Source organism: Rhynchophorus ferrugineus, unplaced genomic scaffold, assembly GCF_030347505.1.
Source record: "Rhynchophorus ferrugineus isolate W39M unplaced genomic scaffold, kcgeb_rfMv2 rfM4, whole genome shotgun sequence".
NCBI classification, from domain to species: domain Eukaryota; kingdom Metazoa; phylum Arthropoda; class Insecta; order Coleoptera; family Curculionidae; genus Rhynchophorus; species Rhynchophorus ferrugineus.
This window is the reverse complement of record NW_027472583.1, coordinates 18,140,660-18,157,874: the sequence shown is the minus strand read 5'-3', so window position 1 is coordinate 18,157,874 and position 17,215 is coordinate 18,140,660. Positions and strand designations below refer to the sequence as shown.

General features: G+C 30.7%; 2 protein-coding genes across 6 annotated transcripts in view; one reads left to right on the top strand and one right to left on the bottom strand.

Annotated features, from left to right (window-relative positions):
• LOC143195855 (uncharacterized) overlaps window positions 1-17,215 on the bottom strand; it is a 192,023-nt gene that overhangs the window by 41,164 nt on the left and 133,644 nt on the right. The window lies entirely within an intron of this gene.
• LOC143195202 (uncharacterized) lies at window positions 14,682-16,109 on the top strand. The gene is made up of 2 exons (XM_076402169.1): window positions 14,682-15,628; window positions 15,686-16,109. The coding sequence occupies exons 1-2, from the start codon at window positions 14,723-14,725 to the stop codon at window positions 15,965-15,967; spliced, it is 1,188 nt and encodes a 395-aa protein (XP_076258284.1). The 5' UTR covers window positions 14,682-14,722; the 3' UTR covers window positions 15,968-16,109.

Here is a 17,215-nt window from a genome sequence, read left to right as displayed (position 1 = left end):
AACACGTTTTATATTATATGATTAGTTCAGTTTATTTCCATTTTATTCAATGGTTATGTTGTGTGTTCTTTAGTGTTTCGTTACTTAAAATATAAAAGGAAATGAATTGATGTAATAATAGCGAAATGAAAAAAATATAGCTAGGCTAAAATGACAAATTTATGAAGTTTAAGAAAGATATACATAAGGCAGTAATAAATCATTGCTTTTTAAAGAAAATAATATGGCCTCTGATATTTTTTTGAGAAAACCTAGTTTATACATGATGGCAGATCCTGTAAAAAGTTCATGATTATCGAACACTGGCAGAGTATCTTAAATTTGTATAACAGGTGAATTGAAAAGTCCCCTGCCTACCATAGTAAAACACATTTTTTTTGGCAAAATTAGTTTTGTTTTATTCAACATAATTGCCTTCAAGGGTGATATACTGAGTATAGCGACCCTCCAACTTTTCGATACCTTTTTTGTAGTACGATTTGTCCTTTGATTTAAAATAGACCTCAGTTTTGACGGTCACCTCTTTATTCGACGAAAATCTGTTCCTAGCGAGCATTATTTTGAGATCTGAGAACATTTGTGGATTTTTGCGATCGTTTTTACTGATTTGTGAGACGATGCATTGTCTTAGTGAAGCAGCACTTTCTTTTTCTTCAAATGCGGCCGTTTTTCGGCGATTTCGTCTTTCAAACGGTCCAATGACGTAAGAGTCGCTTTTGATGGTCCTTCCTTTTTCAAGGTGCACAATGAAAATAATTCCATACGCATCTCAAAATACAGACGCTATAAACTTGCCAGTCGACTATTGCGATTTTCCACGCTTTGGAGCGGATTCATCGTATGCAGTCCACTCGGATAACTATCAATTGGACTTCAGAGTAATATGATGGAGGTATGTTTCATCTATTGTCACATATCCATGCAAAAACTCAGGTTTATTACGCTTGGTCATCTTCAAACATTGCTCCGAACCATCAACACGTCGTTGGTTTTGGCCAAAAGTGAGCTTTCTTAGCACAGAGGTTTCTCATACCCAAATATTCGTGAATTATATGACGTGTAGTTCAGTTGATATCTTTAGAGTGTCTGCTATTTCATTCAATTTCAATTTACGGCCATTCAAAATTATTTGTGGATTTTTTAATGTTTTCGTCGGTAACAACCTCTTTCGGGCGTTCGCTACGTTCACTGTCTTCGGTGCTCATTTCACTACGTCTAAACTTAGTATACCAATCCTGGATGGTTGATTATCTTGGGGTAGTGTTCGGAAACTCGGCATCAAGCTAAGTTTTTGCTTCAACTATATTTTTTCTCTTCAAATATCAATATTTTATCAAGACGCGAAATTATATTTATCCATTTTTTTCACAATAACAAAAGTTGCTTCACACAAAATGTTATAATTCACAAACTAATGATCCGACAGCTGTAAAATTTACATACATCTTTTGAGGGTTAGGGCTAACTAACTAAACTAACTAAAACATATGGATTTAATTTTACTAGCGCCATCTATGTGTCAGGCCGGGGACTTTTCAATTGACCTGTTATATCAATACTTATGTCTTTGTCCATAGTGGTCCAAAAATGTTATGTGTAAGCATATGTATCAGATAAGATACTAGGTCAGGGTAGATCAATAATATGTAGTTACAAAAGAAGAATTCTGACATATATGCTATATTTAGACCTCATAGGTGGTTAAAAAAAAACAAAGGAAGCGATATATAAATATTTTCGATACTGTTACTTTGATGTTAAAATATATTTAACATCAAACTTATTTTATTTCATACATTTTCATTAATGTGACTACCAACTAAATACTTATTTAAATGTAAATTTAAATAGCAGTATTTAAGTTTATTTAAAGTTATCTATTGCGGAAATCATGTAATAGTAAATTTAAATAAGATGATAAGTATCCACTGATTCAAGTTTAAATTTTTTTGGGTTGTTATGAAGTTTTCTAGCTTTGATTTTCAATAGTTATCCTAAAATATTATAATCACAAGTACATGTAAAACAGAAACATATTAATTAATAATATAAATAAAATAATCCAAATATAAAAAAATTAAAAATTTTAACGCGTATGTGTTTAGTGACTCAATCCGTAGCACATCATCTTTATTTGGATGTGGTTTGTTTAGGAGGCTTTTCGAATACTAAAAGACTATATATTAAGAGACATCCTCTTGATATCCATTAAACATAATCTCTAAAATATGTAATCCATTTTTATTGAGGTTAATGAATAGTGATTATTTCAGAAAATATTAATCTTATATAAACGAAATAAAATTCGTTGTTTGTATACGAAACTCTGCCAGTAAACAGTAATATTTACATAAAATATCCATCAGGACAGTTTGTGTTGCTTACCAACTTTTAGTTATATAAACAGTATAATGGCACATAACTCCGAGAACTTTGTTTTGAAACCTATTCCTCCGGAATAATCAAATATAAGTTTCCTTTGAAATTTTAAATTCGCTCACATCAAGATATATGTATTTTTATTATGTCAATAAACAGGAAAATATTAGTGCGATTCGTTTAGATTTAAATTATCTGATTCTGGATTATAAATTTACTAGTTTACACCAGAAAATTAAATTATTGTTACAATTCGCGACAAAACTTTAGCATAATAAATATTTTTTATTTCCACTCTTATTAACACTATATTTTTATCGTTCAGATTCTACTATTAGCGTAAACATTACAAAAAGATAGATTACGTTTACTTATAGGTTCTTTATATTGAAACCTAGAGTAAACAATATATTTGGCACAAGAACGCTGCGACAAAACTATAGCACGGTTAGAAAATAGAGAAGTGATCAATATTCTAAATTTTTATTTCAGTAATAGCGATCCTCCTGTATTTTTCATAACTTTAATCATTTGCCTAGGCAGCGTTTCACATAGGTTTTTAACAGAATCTTGATCTAACTTTCTCCATTGCTAATTTTTTAGCATTTGAGTATACAACACGTGCTAGTTGGCTTACCCCAACAATTTTCACCACTATTTAAATAAACGCAAAATTTGAAAATTGCGTTCTGAAAACCAGTCTTTAACGAATTTCGCAATATGAACAGCAATTGTCTTGCTAATAAATATAATTCTGACCGTAATGTGTGTTCGATATTTGGCTAAAACTGTTCTTCGATACATTTATTGTAACTTATGCTATTAATTTCTAAGAAATTAATAGCACATGAACACTTATTTTTCTGTCTTTCTTGCAAAACCAATAACAGCTCAACACATAACATTTCCTTTACCTAATTATCTGCGACTTAAAATAATCTTATGTTTCATATAATATCATAAGAATAATAAGGCTCAAGAATAATTACATATCTAAGTGTGATAAATGATTATATAGTCATGTCAAAACATGTAATTCACGTGGTCATGTGAAAACACTTCAATACAAAACTATATTATTAAAAATTTAATTTCAGCTTGTCTCAAGCAGTTAACTAGAAGGATTTAGTGTCAGAAACTGTTAACTTTTGTTAATTTTTATAGAGTACATATTTTTGTGACCATCCTTTTTAAAGCTTCCTTAATTATTATTAATTTCTTATTAATTAAAGTATACAAGATAGTGAAAAGGCATCTTGGAACTTTACCAATATATAAACTTAGATATTATTTATATAATACTCAGTAATAGATTTCTTGTAAAAGATATTTAAAAAAAGGTGCTATATGATTTAAATATAAGAAAGTAACAACCTCTTGTTATTATTGTAGTATCTATAAAGATGGTTTACAATAAGAAAAGTTGCATTATCGTTATTAAATTTATAGAGTCGTTTTATATATATATTTCCGGGATTTATTTGATCCGAAAGGTACCGAAATAAACCGGGCTGGAAATAAAAGGAATTTTATCAAATAAAATCGTAATCCGAATCTGGAAACTTGCCGAACAACAACTTGCAAAACTCTGACAAAAATTCCAACAATAGAAAAGCAATAATGTGAATAATTTACATTCTATAGGCCCGTCCTCTTCGTGATGCGTTTTTTTTCTCGTATTTCATTCCTCGTTTTATTTGGTGGCTGGGGAAAGAACGACACGCCAAAGTTGAAACAAGAACCCTTCCATGGAAAAACTTTACCTTTAGAATTTTCCTTTTCCGTATTCTCGCGTCGTGTAGGTAGTTTTTGGGTCATAACTTTCTGTTCACCAGAGAATAAATCTGTGCCATGGGCACGTATTCTGTTCGTGTAGGATTGAACAGAAAAAAAGCCAAATATTTTCTATTGCTGGTTTGTTTTAAAAATAGTTTATTCAAAGTTATTTTGTACGTAAGTCATCAAGTTTTTTAATGTATTACCTGCCTAAATTTGTAAATTCGTTTTGTAATCAGACAATATTTTCCTTTTCATTTTATTCTAGTCAAAAAGAGATACAATGCTGTCTGTACGAAGTGCAACGAAGTACGAACGTGTAACTGAACTAATCTGCCAAAGTCATCCGGTTGTTAAAAATATGCAGAATTCTTCAAAACAATAGTGATAATAGGTTATAAACCAGCAAACGTTATTTTAATGCTTTGCTTATTTTAATAAATTTAAATCACTGCTTATTATTACTAGAACAGAAATCAGTTTCTTCGAACATGAATGATAAACGGAGGCCCTTCTTCCAGTAATATTCATTTGAGATGTAAGTATTTTTACTGTTAAATATTAACTTGCTGCGATTTTGGTTAAAAATATATTTTATCGCGTCGCATCTGCATTGGATATTATTCATATAAGTATTTTTCAATGCAAAGTTTGTCAATACAAACATAATTTATCGCAATTATTTCAAAGGGAACTTTTAGTCTTGAAAGTATCGAGAGGAGTTTTAATGGAACTTCTGGATATTGCTTTAAAATAATACAACATAATAAAATAATGCACGACTAATTATTTCAATTTATACATTTAGATGAGGCATAGATGTTTCAGTATGGGACCGATATACCCAATGCCTCATGGCAAGATGATCATAAAAATAGTGTTATGACAACAAAAGTTGATGGAAAGAATTGCCAATTTCGAAGACAGTTGGATGAGAGTGGAAATAAGTAAGGGGGAGTTATAATTTATATATGATAACTGTAGGAAATTTTATTGTAGAGTGTAAAATATGTATATGCATGGATATGGGTGTAATTATTCAGTGTATCATTTCAGGAGGGAAATAATAGTAACTGTTATGCAGATATGACAAATGATTTAAGCAGAATGAAGTAATTAAATCTAGTACAGTGATATCAAAATGTCTTTACCAGGTAAGACTGTACCAAAGGACACAAAACCTAAGCGTAAAAGATAAATATGCTCTCTAATGAAAATAAAATATATTAGTTGGATATACAATTGTTAATAAGGTGGATTAAGCCTCCAGAGAATACAACTAGAAATGCGCCTAAAACTCTAACTCACAGATAGTATGACAAAGTATTCAACGTAAATATAATCAAACACAACCCTAACCTACAAACTGTTGTAACTGTGTACTTAATTGTATTTTTAAGTCGTTTGATAATATATGTATTAGATGTACTATAATGTTAAAATAAATTATATTTGATAACATTTTAGTTTCATTATTTTATTTAGACTAGAATTTTGTTATATGCCAATGCCAAAATAAACTAAAACTCACACTTAATGCAGCAAAGTCGTGATATTTTGAGATCATAAATTGATATGACGTATGTTCACTGCTTCTTTGGATCGACTATATATATATTTTTCCAAACAATTCTTTAAAGTGAAAAAATAATCAAAATACAAGAACTTAAGGACTAATTTTACGTAATAATTACGTGTTTACTACAAATGAAATATTTCATGAAAAACATTAATACTATTATACATATCTTCTCATCGCTATTTAATAAATTATCGAGTAATGTGTACGAACCTATTCATATAAACTTATTTGTTATTTCTCATTGTTGTCACGACCAGTTAATATTTCACGAACACCATTTTCAATAATTAGTTGAACACGCAACTTTCATATACTTGGAAACCAATTTCATTGTAGATTTGTACGGTTTCGGTTGGTATTCCGAAAATGTCCCGAATCATTCATGTAATAGAACGTAATACAAAAGATGATAAACCGTACGAGGTAAATGACCCTCTTATTTTGAAAGCAGTGATGAAATTAACTGGATATAGATATTTGCCTGCGATAACTCAGATTGTGTTGTTTTTGCTTCATGTTTTAGGATTTACCTATTCCTTATACGGAAAATATTCGTGGCTTTATAATACCTTGAAATTTAATAAACTGGTCGTGAAAATAGTTGACTGTACCGCAAATTTATTGTTGATAATTGTAAACATTTTGGGTTTGTATAAACTGACCTTTAAGGACGTATTGCAGAAAACAGGATTGTACTTGACTAATACCAAATATGGCGCAAGTAGTAGGAGTTTTTGGATTAAAAAGAGTTTACTGGTACTGAGTGTGATGACAATTTTACCAATTTTTATCAACATTTATATATATACAGAATATTTCGGACTTGCGATATATCAATTTGTCGTGTGTTCGGACCTGGAGTTCTATTTATGCAATTTAGTTTGTTTTACCATAATCTACGTACCGCAAAAAATCCGAGAAAAGGTAGCTGAGCTTAATGGTTGTTTTACATCCATAAAACCCAATAGGTTTCAATCGCACAACATTGTGAAAACCATTAAAGACATATCCGGGCACCACAACGATCTCTGCGACGTTCTGGATAATTACACTTCGTGTTTTAAAGTCGTTTTCAGTATATCCGTGTTATGTGTACAAATGCAAATTCTACTTTGTTGTACCATTTTTATCGAATTCGGAACAAAGGAAAAGCGCATAAATAACATTGACACAAGGAATTATGTTCGTTTTATGTATGGCTTGAAGATTGTTTCTGTATTGGTGAGTACTGAAATTTAAAATATCTAATGACATGTCAACTGAAAAGTCCCCGGCCAACCATAGTAAAATACATTTTTTGGCACAATTATTTTTTTTATTCAACATAATTCCCTGCAAGTGTGATACACTAATTATAGCGACCCTTCAAATTTTCGATACCATTTTTGTAGTACGATTTGTCCTTTGCTTCAAAATACGCCTCAGTTTCGTCGATCACCTTTTCATTCGCGAAAATTTTTTCTCAGTGAGCATTCTTTTGAGATCTGAGAACAGGAAATAGCCACTGAGGACCAGATCCGGAGAATACGGTGGATGAGGAAGCTATTCGAAGCCCAATTCAAGGATTATTCCCATCGTTTTCACTGATTTCTGACACGGTACATTGTCTTGGTGAAGCAGCACATTCTTTTTCTTAAAATAGGGCCGTTTTTAGGCGATTTCGTCCTTTAAACGGTTCAAAAACGCTATGTAATAGTTGCTGTTGATAGTCCTTCCTTTTTCAAGGTAGTCAATGAAAACTATTTTATGCGCATCCCAAAATACGGACGCCATAATCTTGCCAGCCGACTGTTGCGTTTTCCCATGCTTTGGAGCGGGTTCACCGTGTGCACTCCAGTCGGATGACTGTCGATTGGACTTCGGAGTGAAATGGTATAGCCATGTCTCATCCATTGTCATATATTGACCCAAAAACTCGGTTTTATTATGCGTGATTATATCCAAATACCGCTCTCAATCATCAACTCGTGGTCAAAAGTGAGCTCACGCGGCACCCACTTTGCACAGAGCTTTCTCATACACAAATATTCGTGAATGGTATGATGTACACGTTCAGTTGTTATTTTTAGTGTCTGTTATTTCATTAAATTTCAATTTACGGCCATTCAAAAACATTTTCTAGATTTTTTAATTGTTTTCGTCGGTAACAACCTCTTTTTTGCGTGCGCTGCGTTCACCGTCTTCGTTGCTCATTTCATCACGTTTAAATTTAGCATACCAATCCTTGATGGTCGATTTTCCTGGGGCAGTGCCCTGAAACTCGGCATCAAGTCAATTTTTTGCTTCAGCTGTATTTTTTCCCTTCAAAAAGCAATATTTTATCTACACGCCAAATACCTATTTATCCATTTATTTCACAATAACAAAAATTGCTTCACTCAAAATGCTATAATTCACAAACCAATGATCCGACAGCTTTGAAGGTAACTAAAAAACATATAGATGTAATTGTAGTAGCGCCATCTATGTGTCAGGCGGGGGACTTTTCAACTGACTTGTTACTGAACGTGGACTCTCAACGCAGTCCTCGGTACTCTAGGTTGGTTGATGACATTTTTTCTAGCGGATTTTACATTCCTCTTTGCAGATAAAACAAAACAGTCAAAAAACAACTCAACCATTGTTCTACGAAGCTATTGTGATTTAAATCACTGATCTAATAACTATTTCTTGGATAATTTTAATAGTGTTATTATTCTTTAGTTTTTGTGATAAAGTTTAATAGTTATATGATAGTAATGATTATAATTTTTCAATTTTTTTAAATAAATATATTTAAATTGGTAATTAAAACATAATAATTAATTTTTATTCTAAAATTAGGTCAAAAGTTTCCCAAACATTTTTATATAATATTTTTTTAGTTCTTGTCGGCAGTTGGTGCATACATTGGTGAACAGCTAACAGAAGAAGGAAATTTGGTTACAAGAAATTGCTGTAGACTCCTGACCCAATTTCCCATGCAGTGCCGGACAAAAAATGAACGATTGGCCAGGAAATATTTGAAACTTCTTCTTGAGCAAAATAAATCCAGAAAAATCAGTCTGAGTTATAATGGGTATTTTGATATTAACTGGGGACTGTTTGGTAACATTGCTTCAAACGTGGCGATTTATTCCATAGTTATCATACAGTTTTTACAGTAAAATCCTAATTTTTTTATTATTCCATAGTATTTAAATGATGTCGTATTAAATATTTCTTAAAAAATTAAATTAAAATGGCAATTTGAATACCCAACTAACTTTGATGAATAGTACAACTAGATAATATTCAATTTAACTTAGTAACAGAGGTAATTGTTTCCATCATATATGTGAGCAGAGTTACACTAGGAGAATGTGAATAAATCTAATTTCTAGGGAACATACTAAAACTATTATCAAAGTTTACTTCATAGGAAAGATAATTTTAAACTCATTTACTTCATTTGCATTATATTAAAATACATACTATACTGTATTAATGGAATAATTTAATTTTCTATTTCCTTTAACGCAAATTGGTTCTTAAAGTTTTGAATACGTCTTTACGTTCAGTATTGTATACTCATTTCAATTATTTAATTATTATGGGTATAATTGTCTAATTGCTTGAACTTATCTGATCAAGGAACGTGTTGTGTTATATGTAAATAATGTAAAAATACTTTACTATATTTTATATCAGTTTTATAAAAAAAATAATTGTTCTACATTAAAACTTTTAACTACTAATCTATGTAAAAATTTGAATAAGCTTAATACGGTTAAGGTTTTAATGCTCTTAAAAGGAATTTCTCTAGTGGTAGCTTTTTTCTATATATCTATTTATTTCTATATATATATATATATATATATATATATATATTTATTTATACCTATATATATATATATATATTTTAAAAAATAAAATGGCGATGCTTCGGTTTTTTTTGTCACTGATATAAGTGTAATAACATAGAAATTTGATAAAAAATGCTTTATTCAGCTCATAGATTCTAGAATCTTACCTCCATGGTACTTATATTGCTGGCGCAGGAAGCCAAAAACAAATTTGTACACAGTAGGCATGTCAACCGCCGAGAAAAATGTCGATATTTGAAAAAATGTTATTTTTTTGCAATATATATTAATATTTTTAATAAACTTTCACAGTATCAATACACATTAAACCATTAAAATTAAGTACCAAGTTTGGGAAATATATAATTTTTTTGAAAAGATATTGTATCGGTAACAAAAATATCGATATAAAGCTATAAGGATATGGGTCAAAATTATCGGATATAAGTATATATCGATATTTTTTCGGTATCCCTATATCATAGTAATATTTTCAAGTCTTTCCAAAAATAACTGTAAAAATAACACTTTTTTGTTGTTTAGTGGCTTAAGACGAAGATTTGTTTTTAATAATCTGTATAAAAGTTAAGTTAAATTATAATTATTGGGTAAAATATTTATATTAAGCACGAGTACTATTTAAACGAAAATGGACAACTACATATTGTGAGTCTGATGGGAACGCTTTATATTTATAATTAAATTTTCGGTACGTTATCCTAAATGAAAAAGTTTTCGTTGTTTATGGTCCTAAATTCAGAAACCGCAACGCTAGTAAACAAATTAGAATATATAAATTAGTATATATAATTAAGACTTTCCATGTTCTCACTGAATTGTAAAAATAACGTCGGGTTTATAAAATATGACTTTCACCTTATATTTTAATAAAAAGTTGTGAGAGTTAGAGATTAAGCGAGTTATATTTGTTTTAATATAAACTGTATGTTATGAGTATTTTTTTTAATTACCCATTGATATTATTTTTATATAGAAAGTAATAGTCTGGGAACTGGTGATATTAATATTATTACAATTGTATTAATAATCATATTATCGATTATTTCAATCAGATAAAATGTCATGGTGTAACTTTGAAATATTTATTGGTAGTTTGGAGAGGAGAAGATGGATATAATTTAAACATTAAACAAAAAATCCAATGTCGGGAATAACACATATTTTATTTGTTTGTTATTTATTTGTTATATATATATATATATATATATATATATATATATATATATATATATATATATATATATATATATATATATATATATATATATATATATATTTAAAATATTTTAAACTGTTCTTTTTACTAATAAGGGTTTATCTGGACTGAACCTAAAGTTTAACGTTTGTTTCGAACCATGATCCTTGGCATTAAGCTTACCGACTGACGAGTGATCAACTTAAAAATCATCCCAGAAGACATCCGGTCTTACCCAGCCTGGTTACTGGCGTGAATGGGATCGTTTTCCTTGTCGGATTTTACACTCTTGGCTACGACGATCACATATATTAAATTCAAAATATTAAACATAAATTTACGGGCATGCCCAGGCAGGATTTGAACCCGCTACTTTCGCAACAGAAGGTAGATCGTTCTCTCGCCTTTACCATTATGCCGACCAAGCCGGCTCATATAATATTATATTTATAATTGTTGATTTTTGATATATAGTGTCTGAATGCATAATACTTGAACTGATAAATACTAGTAAAATGTTGTAAAATTGTGTGCTAATTCATTGTTAAAACTTCACTATGAAAGCAGTTTTTGCAGTTAAATTTTCAGTAGTTTAAACGGAAATAAATGACGAGAGCCTGTCCAAACAGTTTAAGCGTTTACTAACAAACTTGACGAAAATTAATTTATCTATAGGAAAGTTTTAAAAGTTTTGCGCAAAAGGATTTTCTCGAAGATTACGAACGAATTCGAACGAAGCAGACAGGTTGACAATGAAAACTATTGGAAGTTATTTGTCTTTTAATGTCGACAATAGAAGTGCGCTTTCAGAAATTATAAAGTAGAAACATCCTTTAGAGACAGTTTTGCAGTAAATTCATTCTAAAATAGTGTTTCAAGTTCATTTAAAAATTGAGATTTGTTCATTGTAAATGTTACAAATCTTCTCGAAAATCCCGGTATATATTTATGTATTATGTATGGTAATACAGATAATGACTTATAGTTGTATTATTAATTAATTGCATAAATTGTATAAGCAATTAACAATTTCGTAAGATTAAATGCGATGAAAGTCAAGTGTTTCAAAAACATTTATTAGGTTGTATGTAAGTGGTAAGGTGTAGTATATTACCAGTTGCTAATATTATTACCGATATTTACTGGTATCAGTTCAATAAGTTCAATGACGCATTGTTGCAAAGAAGACCAGCAATAGCGCCAATACGCATAATAAGTACCTTGCGTCATGTTACAAGACGCAAAAGTTCTGCTGCACTCAACGGACTCACCAGACATAGCATCTTCTGGCTACCACCTGTTTAGATATTTGCAAGATGTGTTGATGCTTGAATAGCCAAACTATTATTGTTCTTTCGACACAGTAGCGCTATTTTATCAGATATACGGTAAATACTATGGGAAAATGATGGAAAACACTTTGAACAATACACTTAGTACCAATATTTCTCAACGCTTTTTGAAAATATATGTTATCAATGCAGCATCTAACAAAAAGAGCGAATTTTTATTAATTTATTGAACAAAATTGATTATACAAAATATTTAAACAATAATTAAAATATTTTTGCCATCAATAATATAAATCAGTTTGTACTTCCATATATTTTAATATTTTTATTTAATTTTTTTTTATTAAAATTAATATTAATTTATTTAATATTTTAATATTTTATTCACCATGGTTGAGTAATACTGATCATTCTGTAAACGTTATTAGTCGAGAAACTATATAGTTCCAGTATAGCACTCGTATATACTGTTACTGTTAGGAGTTGTTATATTAGTTCAATTACTTTCTATTGTTAGTGCACAAAATCACGTTTACAAAACTAATCCCATCAATATGTTCGACAAACAGTTCTGATACATGGAGATGATTTATATATACCTGATTTAGATTATAAATAGCAGGATTATCGATTAGTCGTGGAAGAGGGCTGTTGGATGATCTAAGTAAATGTATCTAGTTATACTCGTAATTATCACCAAAATCAGTTAATAAATTAGAAAAATAAGTTCAGGTTATATAGATTTGTTGTTTTTATATTGACTTGAATTATGTCAAAACATGTCTAGATTAACAAATATCGTTATTTGAAACTGAAAAATATCATGAGAATTAATTTTTGACCAAACTTTGAGGTTAGAAAAGTGTGAAATACTATTTGCATTACTTTAAAATGTTAAGTTACGTACCTACCATACTACCATAGTAAACACATTTTTGTGGCAAAATTAGTTTTTTTTGTTCAATGCAATTCCCTTCAAGGATGATACACTGATTATAGCGACCCTCCAACTTTTCGATACCATTTTTGAAGTACGATTTGTTCTTTGCCTCAAAATAGGCCTCAGTTTCGTCAATCACCTATTCATTCGACGACAATTTCTTCCCAGCGAGCATTCTTTTGAGACCTGAGTACAGGAAATAGTCGCTGGGGGCCAGATCTGGAGATGCGGTAGATGGATGGATTTTTGCCATCGTTTTCACTGACTTGTGACATAGTGCATTGTCTTGGTGAAGCAGCAATTTCTTTTTCTTCAAATGCGGCCGTTTTTTGGCGATTTCATCCTTCAAACGGTCCAATAACGCTTTGTAATGGTCGTTGTTGATAGTCCTTCCTTTTTGAAGGTAGTCAATAAATATTATTCCATGCGCATCCCAAAATACAGACGCCATGACCTTGCCAGGCGACTGTTGCGTTTTCCCTCGCTTTGCAGTGGGTTCATCGTGTGCAGTCCACTCGGATGACCGTGGATTGGGCTTCGGAGTGAATTAGTGGGGCCATGTTTCGTCCATTGTCACATATCGACGCAAAACTCGGGTTTATTACGCATTATCATCTTCAAACACTATTCCGAATCATCAACTCATCGTTGTTTTAGGTCAAAAGTGAACTCACGCGGCACCCACTTTGCACATATCTTTCTCATACCCAAATATTCGTAAATTATATGATATACACGTTCAGTTGATATTTTTAAAGTGTCTGCTATTTCATTCAGTATCAATTTACGGTCATTCAAAATAATTTTATTGATTTTTTAATATTTTCGTCGGTAACCTCTTTTGGGCGTCCACTGCGTTCACCGTCTTCGCCGCTCATTTCACCACGTCTAAACTTAGCATACCAATCCTTGATGGCTGATTTTCCTGGGGCAGTGTCTGGAAACTGGGCATCAAGTCAAGTTTTTTCTTCAATTGTATTTTTTCCATCCAAAAATCAATATTTTATCAACACGCGAAATTCCTTTTTATCCATTTTTTTCACAATAACAACAGTTGCTTCACCAAAATGCTATAATCACAAACTAATGATCGGACAGCTGCCAAATTTATGTACGCATCTTTTGAGGGTTAGTGCTAACTAAAAAACATATAGATTTAATTCTAGTAGCGCCATCCATGTGTCAGGCCGTGAACTTTTAAATTGACCTGTTAATAATGATCATAAGATATTCTTATTGCCCACTGGGTAGATTCTTAAATCATTAAGGGTAATAAGTGAAATATATTTCCGCATTTCAAAAAATAATGATAAAGATAATTTAACTAAAACAAACTGCATGTTTAACGTATTTGATTAATTTTTTATATATGGAGGTCGACAATATCGTAGTTGATAATGATAATAAATACTTCCTACTTTATTGTCTATAATTTATGTCTATATTTAAGGTACTAAATTAATTAATCCATTTACTCTAGCAAATGTTGAATACATTTGCGTTATGAGTTAATACCATTAGACCCGTTATTGGTAACATTTTAATACCGCCGGGACTCATTTCGTTGTTTGTATATTCATTTCTCACCTTGCCGCTACTAATTTCATATCTAATAGTCAAATTATGTAATTAAAACATGCAAACAGATGACCACTTAACAAATTGACCCGAAAGTCAAGGTATCTTTCATTCTTGTTATCGTTGCGTCGTAAAATGGCTGATAACATTCGGTTGCCAGAATGTCCATTGCAGAGTGTCGTTAATCAGAAGACATACGACCGTTCAGATCCGATCATTTTGAAGTGCGTAGTGTTATTACAGAAAAAGAGGGCATTTTCTTTGGTGCTTCAAACGGCGTTGATTTTAGTTCACGTGGCGGGTTTCGTGTACTCGACTTACGGGAAGTTTTCTTGGTTGTATCAGGCTCAAAAGTACGATAATGCCGTAGTGAAAATTACCGATTGCGTAGTGAATATTTTGCTGGTTTTTACGAATATATATGGCCTCATGAAACTGTCGATGAATCATTTGTTACGTGACATAACCTTGTATTTAACAAACAAGAAACTGGAAGAAACCCGTCATGACACGTGGTTTAGAAAATGTATATTACTTTTATCGATTTCGGATCTTGTACCGATTTTAATTAATTTCTATATGTATTCTACTCGTATTGGAATGGACGTGTATCGACCGCTGGTCGCCACAGACCTGGAATTTTATCTCTTCAATTTGATTGTGTTCGCAGTACTTTGCATTCCCCAAAAAATACGAGAAAAACTACATGAAATAAACAAATTGCTAGTTAAATGTTCTGATGTAAACGTAGCTGCTAACATAAGCGATAAAAATGAAAAGTTTTATATAGCGACTTATTCAGCGTACGCGGAAAATTTGAAGAGCATAACGAAAAATCACAACGATCTCTGTGACTTATTGGATAAGTACAATAAGTGCTTCAAGCTGATGTACTGCTTGATTATACTCTCGATTAAATCTGCCGTATTATTCTGCTGTACCATCCTGATAGAATTTGGAACAAAAGAAAAAAGCGTTAATGGGGTTGACCCAAAAATATTTGTTCGTATTGTATATAGTTTATTTATTGTTTCCTCCATGGTAAGTATTATTAATATCACCAATTATAATCATAGATTGATGTTGAAAATATTTCAGCTTACAGCTGGTATTGCCGCATGCGTTGGGGAAAAGATTCATGAAGAAGTAGATGGCATAACAAGAAACTGCTATTATCTTTTAAATAAACTACCGGTCTGTTTCAAAACGGATTATCAGTATGTTATTGAAAAACAACTAACATACCTGTTGGATCAAAATAAATCGAGAAATATAGGATTGTGCGTCGGAAGCATGTTTACTATCAATTGGAGTATAATGGGTTGTATAACATCCACAGTAGTGACTTATTCCATAGTGATAATTCAGTTTTTGTTGTAAAAATTTTCTTTGAGTATTGCGTTTACGTATCTGTGAGAATATTGTATAATTATGTTGTATAATTAGACTGTAACTAATTATATCGCCACATGTTATTTCTATTATAAATATAACTATTACTCCGCAATAAATTTATTTTTTATCTGCTTAAGTTGTTCATTTATTAATTAACGGTTTTAATATTAAGTAACGTTTTTGTGGCCACAGCAATGTGAAGCTACTTATTACTAAAAAATAATTTTAACAAAAAATGGAACCGACGAAAATAAATAAGGAATTCACTAAAAATTAAAAAATAATCAAACTTAGATTTTAAATACAAAAAAAAAATATTATAGAATAAAATATGTACATATCAATCATTGTCATAACTAAATGAAAATAAAAAAAGCCTTATTAAACCTATTTACTACACTCATTTTATATACACATAATTTACATACCTAAACCTATTTATCTATTTACAATATTATTTTACTAATACTGTTGTTGGTAATTTAATTTTTTGTATATTTCACAAAATTATATTATTATTTTTGTATTGTTCAAAAATTGGCCTACAATTGATGGAAAAATCGTCGAACATACTTAAAAATATATACAGCCGAATATAGAACCTCCTCCGTTTTCGAATTTGGTTAAAAAAGACAGAGTCGCTAATATTTATTGTTTGTTGATATTTCCTACGTTGCTCAGCTTAGCTCAGTTTGGATACTATGTGATGATGGTTTTGTAGTTAATAGTTTAATAGTGAACGCGTGTGAGTTTCAGGTTGAAGATATTTGTTTAAGGGGGATCAATCAAGAGCACTGACATTACTGGATATCCTAGAAAATGTCTCTTTTAGATGGATTCTGTTCAGATCAGTGATATAGCCAGATGGCGTCAGTTTCTAGGTTCACTTTGGTTGATTTAGGTAAAGTTAGTTAAAGTAAAGGAGATTTTAAAATTTAGCATTTCTTGGAGACTACAGTACAGTAAGAAATGTAATCAAAAACTAAATGGTTTGTATATTAAAATTTCCAAACAAATAATAGGTAAAAATGTATTGTTTAAAGGGGTAAAAGTATTAATTAAACTGACATAATAAATAGTAAAATAATGAACAAAAACAATAATACTTAATAGTATATAATAAAATCAAATTTCAAGATTCCAAAAACAATTTAAGAGTTAAAATATGGGAGGAGGTCATAAATTCTTACAGTCACTCGGTTTGAATTATGATGACGTAATGAGTAAAGAAGC

Bases quoted from the DNA above. Each gene is read 5' to 3' on its own strand.
- LOC143195202 (XM_076402169.1), top strand. From the start codon at position 14,723: ATGGCTGATAACATTCGGTTGCCAGAATGTCCATTGCAGAGTGTCGTT. The intron at 15,629-15,685 runs GTAAGTATTATT...AAAATATTTCAG, and splicing joins TATTTATTGTTTCCTCCATG to CTTACAGCTGGTATTGCCGC.